Source organism: Cibotium barometz, chromosome 15 (assembly GCF_041138505.1).
Source record: "Cibotium barometz isolate CiBa-2024 chromosome 15, ASM4113850v1, whole genome shotgun sequence".
Taxonomy (NCBI): Eukaryota; Viridiplantae; Streptophyta; class Polypodiopsida; order Cyatheales; family Cibotiaceae; genus Cibotium; species Cibotium barometz.
Genome location: NC_141060.1, coordinates 47,049,752 through 47,063,669, shown reverse-complemented (window position 1 = coordinate 47,063,669; position 13,918 = coordinate 47,049,752). Strand labels below are relative to the sequence as shown.

At 41.8% G+C, this 13,918-nt stretch overlaps 1 protein-coding gene across 1 annotated transcript; it reads right to left on the bottom strand.

The window, feature by feature from the left end:
- Positions 1-5,138: 5,138 nt before the first annotated feature.
- LOC147631378 (COBRA-like protein 1) lies at positions 5,139-8,925 on the bottom strand. The gene is made up of 6 exons (XM_086809779.1): positions 8,639-8,925; positions 8,380-8,459; positions 7,505-7,961; positions 7,235-7,382; positions 6,135-6,421; positions 5,139-5,954 (listed from the first exon to the last, which is right to left on the bottom strand). The coding sequence occupies exons 1-6, from the start codon at positions 8,721-8,723 to the stop codon at positions 5,665-5,667; spliced, it is 1,347 nt and encodes a 448-aa protein (XP_086665905.1). The 5' UTR covers positions 8,724-8,925; the 3' UTR covers positions 5,139-5,664.
- Between the last annotated feature and the right edge of the window lie 4,993 nt (positions 8,926-13,918).

The window sequence follows — 13,918 nt, the reverse complement described above, 5'->3', positions numbered from 1 at the left end:
AGGTTACCAAACTATCATACCTTGGGTGCAACACTTTGATGCACCTATGTGCGAGCTCTTCACTCGTCTTGGTGATCCCCAACCACCACCACCACCATATGATCTTGTAGATGCTTTATCCACAATGTAAACTGCTCTACTACTTCTCCATCAGAATGCTTTTCTGTTGTAAGCTGATTCTCAAGGTTTTGAATGCTTGTCTGATTTCTTATCTCATACTCATTCTTTAGAACTTGCCATGCTTCAGAAGCTATGGTGGTAGTATGCTGAATCAAGGTCATTATTGAATCAATGATGCTGGTGACGATGGCACATATAGCATATCTGCATTCTTTCACCTCCACACCAAAGTGAAAGTAGGATCTAGCGATATGGTCTCTGTAGTGGATCTACTGGATCTACTGGATCTAGAGTAGGATCCGACTTTGCATTGACCTACGTTGTGATTTCCAATAATATGAATCAAGAATATAACTATTCTTGAACTTTTAGAGAGTGTAATTTGTCTCATCTAACTTTCCATCAACAGTTGCACTAATATAGGTTGGGCCATCTCTCCAAATCTGTCTTCAAATAGTAAACTACTAAAAACAAGCTTTCCCTAGAGCCTATGCTTTGATACCATGTAAGAATACATAATAGGAGAAGCTGGATCAATACAATATAAGGCAATGAATTGTAGAAAGAAGTGGAGAGTAAACAATATTACTACTTGTAAAAAACTTGATTACAAATTGATGGCATCATCGCTCGCCCACCCACGTGCTCCGGGTAAGGAGCTTTGATGGTGATCTAGATAGAATTTTGGACAGAGGATGTCTTACTTACAAGAGTGCTTGAACACAATGAACTCGATGAGGTGAACAAGGGCTACCAAACTATTTTACATATAGTACCCAAGGTTGCATTGGGCTTAGGTCACCCATGTCGGCCTACCCTCCACAACTTGGTCTAAAATGACCAATCGACCACATCATCCAACTAGGATAATATTAGACTACAAGACTCTGCGCAACTCCCACGGCCATCATCTCAGACTGTATGGACCCTCAAACGGGCACCCCAACCTAAGAACATTGTCCTCGATTCAATGTCTAGCACTCACTATGGTCACATAGCCCGCACAAGCATGCATCCTACTTAGCAGAGTGCCAAGTCTACATAAGTCGTCTCCTAACTATCTAGCCACACTTGGCCACCATTCAATGTCTAAGCTAGGAAATGTCGGGTGCTCGGGTGCTCACCACAATGGCTACTCTTTATAAAGGGGGCCTTACAAAATATAACACGTACATCACTTACAGAAACAACATGAGGGTGGAGCATTGAGAAAATGATTTTCCAACAAGATCTCCCTCACCCATGCTCTCTATGTATAGTGAAAAGTAGGGCCATCCCATATACATATGTGCCACACATGGCGAGCATAGGTGAGTCCTCAAAGATATACACAATAAGCTCAAATGTCACCCCAATATGCCATGGCAACAATAGGATATGTGCACCAATAGATATACATATATATGTGCATGCACACCATCATGTGTGGAGAGGCCAGTGCTATGCCATGGTGTGTACAGAAAGAGGTTAACAATAACTATGTGGTAAGACAATCAATTGTCAACTCAAAAAACTTAGCTTGGAGTTTCTTTAGCTCAGAAACCATGTGTATCCCATTGTTAGCCATGCTCGGTCCTTAGTTGCTTGAAAAAGTAGTCTCCACTTGGTTATGGGTTGTTTGAAAAAGGAGTCTCTACTTGGCCTTATGCTGTTTAAAAAAGGAGTCTCCGCTCGGTCGTGTTGCTCAAGAAAGGAAATCCATCTTGGAGGGAAAATTGGTGGGTTCCATTTCTTCTTCATACTCTTAGTTTTGGCCTATGACTTCTTGCTCCTGTTCTCGAGGTTTTCTCAGCTAGTTCTAGATTTGTCTTCAATCTAGTTTATATCTCAATTTGTTCTTATTTTTGGTTTCCATTTTCTACTTGCCTTCTCCATTCCTTCTTAGCCTTCTCCATTCCTGGTTATTAGTCTTAGCATTTTCCATTAAAGTATTGTACCCTTTGTGATTGTAAGCGGCCTTTATGAGTATGCAAGTACAAACCATTTTATTTGTGAAGCATGGGGAGACTTAGTGAGGGCTCTTGGTCTCGCTCGATCTCACCATGAGCGAATAAATTGAAAGGGCAAGGTTGTCACCGTGTGGTATAACCCTACTCCTACCCTCGTGTAAAGTCTCAAGTGAATAGTCAACATTGTAGCCCAAGAGACAAATTAAAGTTGTGGCCCAATATATGTATGATGATAGGCATTCATCACTTGAGGGGGAGTGTTAAAAAATAAGTGATTAAGCAATCATTTGGGCATTAAAGGAGAGCATGTAACCTTAGAAATATAATAAAGGGTTCATAGTTCAAAGGTCAACCCCTATTACGGTTTCCCACAACTTATATGAATCAAGAATAGAACTAATCTTAACTTCTAGAGAGTGTAATTTGTCCTATCCAACTTCCCATCACCAAAAGGTAGAGGGCTGGCACGAGCGGCTGCGTTATTTGTAAGTTGGGCCATCCAAATCTGCCTTCAAATAGCAAAATGCCAAAAATAAGATTTGCCTAGAGCTAGCATGTAAGAATACACAACAAGAAAAGCTAGATCAACACAATATAAAGCACTAAATTGCAGAAAGAAGTGGCAAGTAAACAATATTACTATTTACAACAAAAAACTTCATTACAAACTAATGGCATCCATGTTGCCGCCCACCCAAGAAGCTTTGATGGTGATCTAGACAGACTCTAGAAACAGGATGTCTTGCTTACAAGAGTGCTTGAACATAATGAACTCGATGATGAACTAGGGCTACCAAACTAGTCTATATATAGTACCCAAGGTTAGCATGGACATAGGTCAACCACGTCGGCCAACCCACAACGTGGTCCAAAATGACCAACCAACCACATCATCCGATTGGGACAATATTAGACTACGAGATTGTGCGCAGCTCCCACGGCCATCTAAGATAATATTAGACTACGGGACTGTGCGCAGCCCCCATGGCCATTTGAGACAATATACCATGGCAACAATAGGATATATGCACCTACAATAGATATATATATGTACATGTGCATGTGCACCATCATGTGTGGAGAGGGTAATGAAGTGCTAGGCCACAGTGTACGAAAAGAGGTTAACAATAACTTTGTGATAAGACTAAATCAATTGTCAACTAGTTTCTCGCTTAGAAACCATGTGTATCCCATTGTTAGCCATGCTCAGTCCTTGGTTGTTTGAAGAAGGAGTCTCTCTACTTGGTCCTAGGTTGTTTGAAAGAGGAATCTCCACTCAATAATGGGTTTCTTGAGAAAGGAAATCCTTTGTGTTGGAGGACATTTCTTCTTCATACTCTTAGCTTTAGCCTAGGACTTCCGGCCCATGTTCTTGAGATTTTCTCAGCTGGTTCTACATTTGTCTTCAATCTAGTCTCTATATCTTAATTTGTTCTTATTTTTGGTTTCTATTTTCTGCTTGCCTCCTCCATTCCTTCTTAGCGTTTTCTGTTCTTGGTTGGTCTTAGCATTTTCTGTTAAAGTATTGTAACCTTTGTGATAGTAAGCGGCCTCTATGAGCACACAAGAATGAACCATTTTATCTGTGAAACATGGGGAGAGTTAGTGAGGGCTCTCGGTCTCGCTCGGTCGAGTAAATTGAAAGGGCACGGCTCTCACCGTGTGTTATAACCCTACTCCTACCCTCATGTAAAGTGTCAAGTGAACGGTCAACATTGTATCCCAAGAGGCAAATTGAAATGTACCACTCTAGCAAATGACTAAGAGTGTAGGCCGAATATATGTATGCTGATAAGCATTCATCACTTGAGGGGAAGTGTTGAAAAACAAGTGATTAAGGGTGCAACCGTTTGGGCATTAAGGGAGAGCATGTAACCTTAGAAATATAATGAAGGATGTATAGTTCAAAGGTCAAAGGGTATAAGTCAAATTTAAAAGGGTGAATGTAAAAGTGAAGATTTCACATGAAATCATGGATGAGTTGAATGCATTCAAAGGTGGCTCTTGGTGATAGCAAAGGTTATACACCTTGTATGTTAGTAAGAGTCTTGTGTCTTAGTGTTAGTAAGGGTCAAATAGATATTTTCCCAATGCTATATAAGCATGGACTTGTAACTTGTATTAGAGAGTTTTTTTATGAGAATTTTATGGTACAATTTTTTAGCATTATCATCTTGCTGAGCTTCACTTGGTTAAGTATTTCATTAGCTTAATACTACCAGCGTGAAGTTAGTTAAGTGCTTTGATCCACCATACGTTGACACTAGATCCATGAATTTATTATGTCAAGGCCATGTGTTTATAAAAACCCAAGAACTTCACCCTTCAAGGGATGAGATGGTGAGACCTCCACATGTTCATAGTACCTATTTGCATTCTCTTATCATCTTTTGTGGGTAATTTATGTAGCTACACAAATTCTAGGTTTTGGAATGTCACAAGTAATTAATGTCCTCATACAATTATGTACACCTCTAGATACATCTTGATCATCTCCATGTTGTGATGAAAAGTTTGTGAGGGTGAGGTCTCTAAGGCGAAGCGAGAGAGGAGCTTTTTCTGTGTTATCACAAAAGCCAATGTACCATATATGATCCATATGACAACTCTTAGGTGTGGGGATGGGGGACTTGAACTTGGAACCCCTTGAGTCCACAAACTGCTATGAGAGAGAGAGAGAGAGAGAGAGAGAGAGAGATGACATATGGGACGAGTACATCATTTAGACCCTTGAAATTCTATATTCACCTACTGGAGTTTATGTTTGAAACTCATTATCTTCTTTGGTGATTGCAAAGGAGAGCAAAAATACAAAACAACACATATTTCAACCTACCTTTTATTCTTCTACCTTTTGAAGAGAGAATAGCATTACAAATAATGTGGTGCTGTAAACATCTTTTTGGTATGCCTTTGTGAAATGAAGGACACTCGTGTATTAAAATTTGCACCAACACAAGGCTTCTAAATGTTACAACTATTCATATCACTTTTACTTACTATTGATCTGAAGGTCATTGACTCATATACATGATACTGGGTCCTTAACAAGACCATCAAAAGCCAATCAAAATACTAACTCATGGGAATTTATTTTGAGAAGGGTGAGGTGATAGAAAGCATACAATGTTAAATCGAAGATAAAGAGTTTTATATACCATCATCTAGCACCGTTTGGGGGGTAGGCTAGACCAATGACACATCAAGAGAGGCCACCACTATACAGTACAAAGTCCCACAGGTCAAAATGTAAGCATGGCCCCTCTCTCATAAAACAACACCAAGGGAACAACTAATCTCGATATACCATAATCCCAAGAGATAATTGAGGACTTTTGTTGCCTAATCACATTCCTAAATGCCACCATTACGGCACTAGAACCTTCATGTCTTCACCTCAAAATGCCCCATGATAAGCTATAGTAGCTGCTCATCAGAAAACATCATGTGTCCAAAAGCACCACTGCATGCCATGAATGTGTACCCTTCTTAAAATCATCATAAATGGCATGATCATTGCCATTGCCATTGCCATTGAAACGTGTTTTCTAGGTAGAGACCTTCAGCTTTGGCATTGATCAATGTAGCTTGTCTATCAAAGGAAACAAAGAAGGGCAGCCACCACCATAGAGAGCAAAAGAATGATGGGTTTATCCACCTTTAGTGAACTGACCCCATTTGGTAGAGACGGGTAGGCGTCTGGTGGCGGTAGCACACATGCATCCCCATTGAAATAAACCCTTTGTGGGAAAGCCCACCCTTCTGTGAAAGAGAATGTATTTTTGTCCTTCTGGAAGAGGATTTCTGACTGCACATTGCCCTCTTCACCAGCTTGCATTAGCAGGTCATTATAGTACTTGATGCCCCAGAGCATAGCAGTATCATCTGAAAAAGAGAGTTGTGATGCAGAATTAGCTTATGTTTGCAAGTTGTTATGCCCATATATCATAAGGTATGGGAAAAAGCAATTAACCCATCACACTATAAGAGGTAGTCAAGTATTAATGCTAAGATAAACTTAAGCAAGCACATTGCATAGAGATTATAGTAGAAATGGACACTTACTGATGGCATTGCCATAAGGATTCAGGCTTTTGTAGGTGAAGCTGAAGACTTCAGTGAGGTTGTCGAAATTAGGATGCTGTACCACGGTGTTCCACTGAGAATAATTCCATGCATAGTTGCGGTTGCTTATGGTGAGCTTCACTCTCCAGTAGGACTGGTAGTTCTGCTTCACATGCCAATGTAACCGGATTGGGCACATGTCACTTGTGCAATGAACCTGAGGTGCAGTCAGGTGGGGCGTGAGGCCTGTGTTGGATCCTGAGGTTAGGGTTTGCAAGGGAGCGGTCCTAGCAAAACAAAAAAGAGGGCATCGTTAGTGAGCATTTGACATGATATCATAATGTTATATGACATTATATCTTGACACTACATCAGGCAGTCCAAGGGTATGTCAAAGGCCAGATAGACAGACATGCTAGGTTGACACATCATTATGAAGATGAGGGTCTTGAAAGACTGTATTCTGAACCTAAATTAATGCAAATGGAGGTATTATGAAGCCAGGCCCTTGACACATACAACCCCCATTGTGCAGACGGGCACGCTCTATTCCCCGTCCATGAGCTACAAGCTCCCCGCCCCATCGTGAGATTCTTGGTACTAGCACATAAGCACGGTCGGTCAGCCAGCCACCCCTGTGCAGGGCCTGCATTTGGTGAGCTGGCACCCCGTCTCACCCAAAAAGGCTAGCTTTGTAGCCGACTAGGGCACGACCCCAGTTTTGCCGCCCAGCCAGCGAAGGGTCGGCCAGCCAGCGCAGACGGCAACGGCTCCTCATGTGTGTGTTTTTTAGGTCTCGTTGGTGGCTGGCCGCCCTTATGTGCTCAAGTATTTCGGCCAACTCCGGTCATCTGACCCGAAACTGGCCAACCGCCCTTACGTGCTCAAAACAACGGGTGGCCGGAGGCATATTCTGGGAATCTTGGGTGGGCTGCAAAGTGACCTTAGGGTGGCCGACCTCCTTTATGTGCTAAGGCTATCTGACAGCAGGTACGGGTGGCTTTTTGTGTGAAAGGCCGTGGGGGGAGACAAAAGCCAAAGCTACATGCAGAAGTTTGAAAGGAGAAAAGTAGGAAGGATGCTGAAGAATAGAGGCTTACTCATAGCAGCTGCTGTTGTTCTCACAGCCGCAGGCGCAAGTGGGACATGGGACAATAGTGTCGTTGTAGAAGGAAGAGAAGGAGACGCAACAGCTGGGTCCTCTCTGAGAGAGAAACTGAGAGTAGGTGCATGTGAGGTTCCATGTCACTGCACAGAAAAACCAGTCCGTATCAGCCAAAGACTACATGACCCGTCCTTGATCAGCACTCTACACTTCCAACCCTTGGCTTCACATGCATACAAACATACAAACATGCATTCATACTTACTGTAAGCTTGGGTCTTTCTCCTGCCATCTCCAGAGGTGAACAAGCTTGGTTTAACGACTCTGGCGGGACCGCATGTGTAGCCGGGTCCAGGAGTTTGGAGGGTGAAGTTCTTCGGCAGTTTGACGGTGGTATTGGTGCTACCAGATTGTCCGACGCTGATTTGAAAGGAGGCAACTGCAGTGGAGGGGTCCTGGCCCCATGATGAGAGGACACCCCCTCTGCAGCAGTTAGAGATCTGACTGTTGTAAGGGACCCCGGGCAAGAGATCCACTATGGTGGGGTTCCTCATGCAACAGTGGGGGACTCCATTGTGGAACTTTGAGCAGTCCCCTTGCATGGTCGCCTGCCCGCCCACCATGGCCCATATGATCTCCTTCTGCGCCCAATGCCATCCCAATAACCACCCAGGCGACTCTATGTGTCTGTATTGCTGGAAGTTGTACAATGTCACCACTGCCTATCAACATCACATGGCTTAACAAGATTAGAACTTGGTTATCGTGCTAATAACCTAATTAATCTATGTTCAAACAGGCACTGCCCACCCTAGACCCTTCAATAGTCACACTTTGGTACCCTCCCAGAGGCATCTTGGTCTTCTTTGAACTCAGAACCTCCCCTCCCAGCCCACTCCACTTGACTACAGGTCCACTGTGCCAAGCACTGCCCATCCCCCTCCCTTACCAGGGATAAACAGTGAAATCTCGGGATATAATAGACAATTACGCAGAAATCGACTTGATTTGGGTTGTAATCTTGCACTTCACTAAAGATAAAGAAGCACTGATGCTGATAATTAGTTCGATTTAGCGATTCAAGCCTAGATTGAAGGGTGATTAAGCGAGAAAAAAGAGTGATTAAGTGTAATTCCTTACCACGTAACCGTCTGCAGTCCATGACATAACGTCCCATTTGATGGTTATGTTGCCGTTTGGATCGAGCGGATCGTAAGCATCTGGGTGTCGAGAGAAGACAAAATTAAGGCTAACATTAAAACAAAGCAGAATAATGCAGACAGTTACTGAGTTAATCATGCTGCTGACCACTATCACAGCATCAATGCAGATCAAATGCACTGAATTACTGAGCAGTTAATGCTAAGATTACAGAATAATGTTAGGGTTGTAAGCTTACCAGAGCAAGCTAACAGCAATGCTAGTGAGAGAATGAAGGTGAATGCAGAGGTGTGATGTTGAAGGGGAGATCTGAAGGAAAGCATGGTGAAGCCCTTCACTGGCAAACAGACCTCTCCGTCTCTCTCTCGCTCTCTCACACACACTGTACACACACTCTCACACACATACACACACACACACTGACTTCCTCTGAACCTGCGTTAGAGAGAGAAAGCAGAGAGAACAAGAGAATGCCAACGCTCACCAGCGTGGGACTCGGATTCCTAAAGTAAGATTAATGGCCCAATATTTCATTTCTGAAATAAACTAATAAAATGTGCAAAAAGAAATTTAGCTCCGATTTTCAATGCGGTGTATATGGGCACCTGCCTGATGCTCTACTGTCGCCACACAACTAATAATTTGGCGGCTAGCACAAAAATAATCATCGCAAAATAATTTGAATAAATAGGCCCTTTTCCACCATTTTAACGGCTCCTAATACCTCCTTTTTTTCCCCAAATTGTTTGATTAATGCGTCCTAAAATCTCGTTTTTTAAAATTACCAAAATAAATCACGCCTGCCGGTGGCCCAAAATAAAAAAAATAACCTTCCTCTTTTCACCAAAGTCTCTTTTTGTCAGTTATTTAGGTAGTTATATTCAACCAAATTTCACCTTCCCGCTTTTTAAATCTGGGAAAACCATTTAATTCTTTTCTCACCTTTTAATTTTTCGAGGAGTACAGCTAAGGTATAGCGAAGCATTTTGGCGTGTGCAATGCATACACTCTCTCTCTCTCTCTCTCTCTCTCTCTCTCTCACACGCGCGCGCGCGTGTACACACGTAAAAACACACACTCTCAAGCATCTCATGGGACCTCCCACTCATACGTACCCTACGTGTGCTCCCATCAGTCTTCACTAGCTCGCTTGTTCTGCAACGAGGCCCCCACCCACCACCTTCTCGCTTCCTCCACCGACACTCCCTCTTTCCTATTCTCACCACCACAAAATTTCACATGCCTTTTGGCACATCACATCTCTCAAGCCTTTGCCCTCTCAATCATGTCCATGGTTGTCTAGGGACATCCTACACCAACACAAGATAGATCTCCCTCTCTCTCCATCTATCCCTCTACTCATATTCATTTTTTTTGGCATTTCTCACTATAAAATCATGAGATCCATGGAGCTCTAAATTTACATATAGAATGCTTACAATGCATGGTAATTAGGGATTCCCTTCAAAACCTATGGATGGACCTACCCATTCGAAAGGGCAAGCATGTGCCCCTCCCCCATGAACAGTGGATCTTTTTCGCCCCCTGTTTGATGAGCATTGGAGATGTGGATTAAGTCCCTAAGTTCAAACCAATGCATGGATGATCAACTTCTTAATGTGACTTCCTTTTTGTCTATGGTCTTTTTCTTCCTCCTTTAAATTGCTAGTTTGATATTCTTCTTTCTTCAACACACCTCTTGTTTTGGTCTATTGTCTTGATCGTCTATATACTTTGTTATTTCCAAGAAATTTATTTCTCCTTTAATTCTTGTTCCTATTTCTTCCTTTTCTCTCACTTCTTCCTCTCGTTCTACTTTTGTTCTTGAACATCTTTGCTTTTATCACGCATTGCTTTTCCTTAATTTTTTTGCATTTTCTTCCTCTTACACTAGCTTTTGTATTTTCTTCCTCTTGTAGCTTTTTCTCTATTGACATGTCTCTCTCTAATGATAGTTCTAGTAGTCTTTTGGAATTCTTTAACCCTTGGCTTTTCTTTCCACGTTTTAATCTTATATCGCAACATATATGCTCATTTAGAAAAGTTACTAATGACTTGAGTCTTCTATGGGGGTAGTTGCAAGATCAAGGTTCCTAGTTTTGGTTACTTGGGTGCCTTGAAAACAAGTATTTTTCTACCTTTAATGGCCAATCTCTCCTAGCTAGCCAAGGAATTACATCAAAGGTCATCTAATAAAATGTCACATGCAAAGTTGGGCACCCAATGATATGATTCGATCCCTAATATTGAATAATTGCAAGTCAGTGTATACCTCATGTCCCAAATTTGGACTTATGGATGGTATTCCCTTGAAGTGCTAATAACATTTTCATCTTAACTCATATGAACTTGCCACTTTGAATGTCACAAAGTCACATAACATAGAGCTTAGCTTGATCTATGAAGAATTTTTTGAGGTTTTCCCTATTTTGTATAAATATTTCAAAGCCTTGTAAGTTTTAAAAGTACATTATTTATACTACACATGAGATCTACCACTTGAAACACTCAACTTTATGGATCGAGTGATTGGGGAAGATAGGGGGAGTTTAGTAGAATGTGGGGCTAAGGTGAAATTACAAATTTAACAGTTGGATTTTCTCACAGATCTCTTTTGTAAAATTGTTTCAATGTGTTGATAATTATCTTACCTTCTTTGATCTCTCTCTCTTGGGATTCGAAGCTTCACATGTGAACTTCCTCTAGCTTGTGTATTTATGTGGGTGAACCACCCTTTATGTAATCCCGTGTGTGTGTGTGTGTGTGAACAGTCTCCTCTTCGCTATATATGTGATGAAATCATCCATGATGAGATTAATTGGGATGCCATTCTCATGATGATGTTAGCATGTTATCATCCATGATGACATCAATTTATGATGTCCATAGATGTCATTAATGAACTCAACATGTTGTGTGGTGGCTAGGGTGATGGCCTTTACTACAGCACCAATAGATACACGAGAAAGAAAAGAAAAGGGATTAGAACTAGGGGACACTGAAATCCTAGCTCCAAGGGCACCAATCAACCTTGCTCCTGTCCTCACCCCTGCAGCAGTTAACACCTTCGGACACCTAAACACACTCCAAACTCTCCAATCTGATCCAGCTGACACCTCCAGTTGTCCTCCCAGGTCAGCGCACTGACCTCCAAAAGCACTGATCATTCACCTATAAGCCTCAGTTGACATCCAGTTGACCAAAACGACTCCCAGTTGACACGGAACTGATCTGATTCTAACTGTAAACTAGTTCAGAAGCTAGCTGCTGATCTGATTCTAACTGTAAACTGGTTCAGAAGCTAGCTTGCTGATCCTAGTCAGAAACCTATCCGCCTGACTCCCAGAATGTTCTTCATCAACAAACTTCACAACCTTGCTTCAGAGCTTCACCAACCTTATCAACTCTCCCCTATACTGACCTTCTGACTCAGTGGAACACCTTATCAGAAAAGATGCAGGGGAAAAGAGAGCTTGAGCTCTTGCAAGCACACAGACACTCACACAAACCCTAGAAGAGAACACACAAGGTGAGAGGCTGAAAATTCTTCTTCTTCTTCACACAACAAAAGAGGTCTACAAAGAAGATAAAGTGACTAACAAACATAATAGAGTATATACAAGCGGTCCAGTCAGCTCATATTGAGCTTGATATCTTAACACTCCCCCTCAAGCTCAACTCCAACTCATGAACTCAAGCATATCTCGAAATCTACAAAGCTTCTCAGCTCCCAAGGCCTTTGTGAAGATGTCAGTGGCATGATCTTGTGTGCTGGACATAGGCCAAGTCGATGTCGTATGATGCCAAGACTCTCTCCCTGATGAAGTGGTAATGTACCTCAATGTGTTTCATCCGCGCATGGAAAACTGGGTTCTTGGACAATTGTATACTACTAAGATTATCACAATATATGACAACCTTTCTCTCCAAATGCAACCCCAAATCAAGTAGCTTGCGTAACCAAGCTACCTCACGCTGCCACCACAGCTCCTCTGTATACACGACAAGGGAGCTATGGGCTGCTTCTTGCTACTCCTCTGTACTCGACAAGGGAGCTATGGGCTGCTTCTTGCTGCTCCATTCACAGAGTAACACTCCCTAATGAAAATATAAATCCACTCGTAGATCTCCTATCTAAGAAGCTCCCTGCCCAATCTGCATCTATGTACCCATATAGCTCCAATGGTACACCTGCTTCATAAAACAATGCATAATCAACAGTGGCCCTCAAATACCGAAGTGTGCGTCGCACACTGTCAAGATGTGGTTTGTGTAGAACCTACATAAACTGGGTCTCTAATCCAATAGTGTAACTCAACAAATCCGGCCTGCTGATCATGACATAGATCAAACTCCCCACAATCTTCCTATACATAGTAGGATCCTCAACACATAACCTGCATCTGCACTAAGTTTGCCATTTTGATCTACTGGCACCAAGATTTGATCCATCACTGAGTATAACTTCTTCTTGTACTTGCAAACCTTCTGACTTCAATACTCTATCATAAGGTGTATCCACAAACTCTATATCTTGAATAGCTAGCGGGCGACTCAAACCTGCATGGAACCTCAGCTTCTTCTCCTTGCTGCAAGTAGTCTTAAGAGCTTTTTTCAAGCTCGAGGTCTCTTATACTCCAGCTTCTCCCTAAAGATAAGGTTCAACTGACTAATCAACATCTACAACTTGAACATCTTCATACAAGCACCATACAACTCAGGCAACGACACCTCTTTAGCATGCATAATTGCTCTCTCCCATGAAATCCATGCCTTTTCAAATCTTTGCCAAAAATCAGCTACACTTTCATCATTATGCATACACACAACTACCTTCCTCCAAGCTTCAATCGGAGTCAACATTCTTGTAAACTTCTGAAGAAACCTTGCTTCCAACAATGCCCAACTATCTCTTATATCATCCTGCAAATCTTCATACCACCTATATGTATGGTCCTCAAGAAACAAAGGAAATGTCCTCGACCATTCTGCTTTACAATCTGTATTCCTCAAAAGACAAACAGTTGCACTTGTCTTATAAATCTAGCTAGATCCACTCCATCAACTCTCCTAAACCTTGAACAGTCCATGATCTGTTCAGACCAAGGTACATGGAGAATTGATTACTCTACAAATTAATAAATAACAAAAATAAAATGTAGATACCATAGCATAACTCAAGAGCATAAAATTAAAGAACACAAGATTTGGTGTAATCTCCCCCCTCAAGCGTGTAGCTCCACTTCCACGACATGAGTATTTTGAGATTTCTATTCAAAAAGATAGCCCAAGGAGCTATTAATAGTTGTGCGTACAAAATTGGGCTTGCTTTTCCACTTTTACAAAAATAGCTCAAACACTAGAGCTTGTTCACACACTAAGTGTAAATAATCAAAACTCTTCTAAAATATGTGCCAACAATATAGCAACACCACGCACAAGCATGCATAAATAATATGTACAATCTTTTGGCACGTGGCCAATAAAATAACATGAAATAATAATATTTCGAGATGAT

Bases quoted from the DNA above. Each gene is read 5' to 3' on its own strand.
- LOC147631378 (XM_086809779.1), bottom strand. From the start codon at position 8,723: ATGCTTTCCTTCAGATCTCCCCTTCAACATCACACCTCTGCATTCACC. The intron at 7,962-8,379 runs GTAAGGAATTAC...TGATGTTGATAG, and splicing joins GGACTGCAGACGGTTACGTG to GCAGTGGTGACATTGTACAA. The intron at 5,955-6,134 runs GTAAGTGTCCAT...TCTCTTTTTCAG, and splicing joins TCCTTATGGCAATGCCATCA to ATGATACTGCTATGCTCTGG.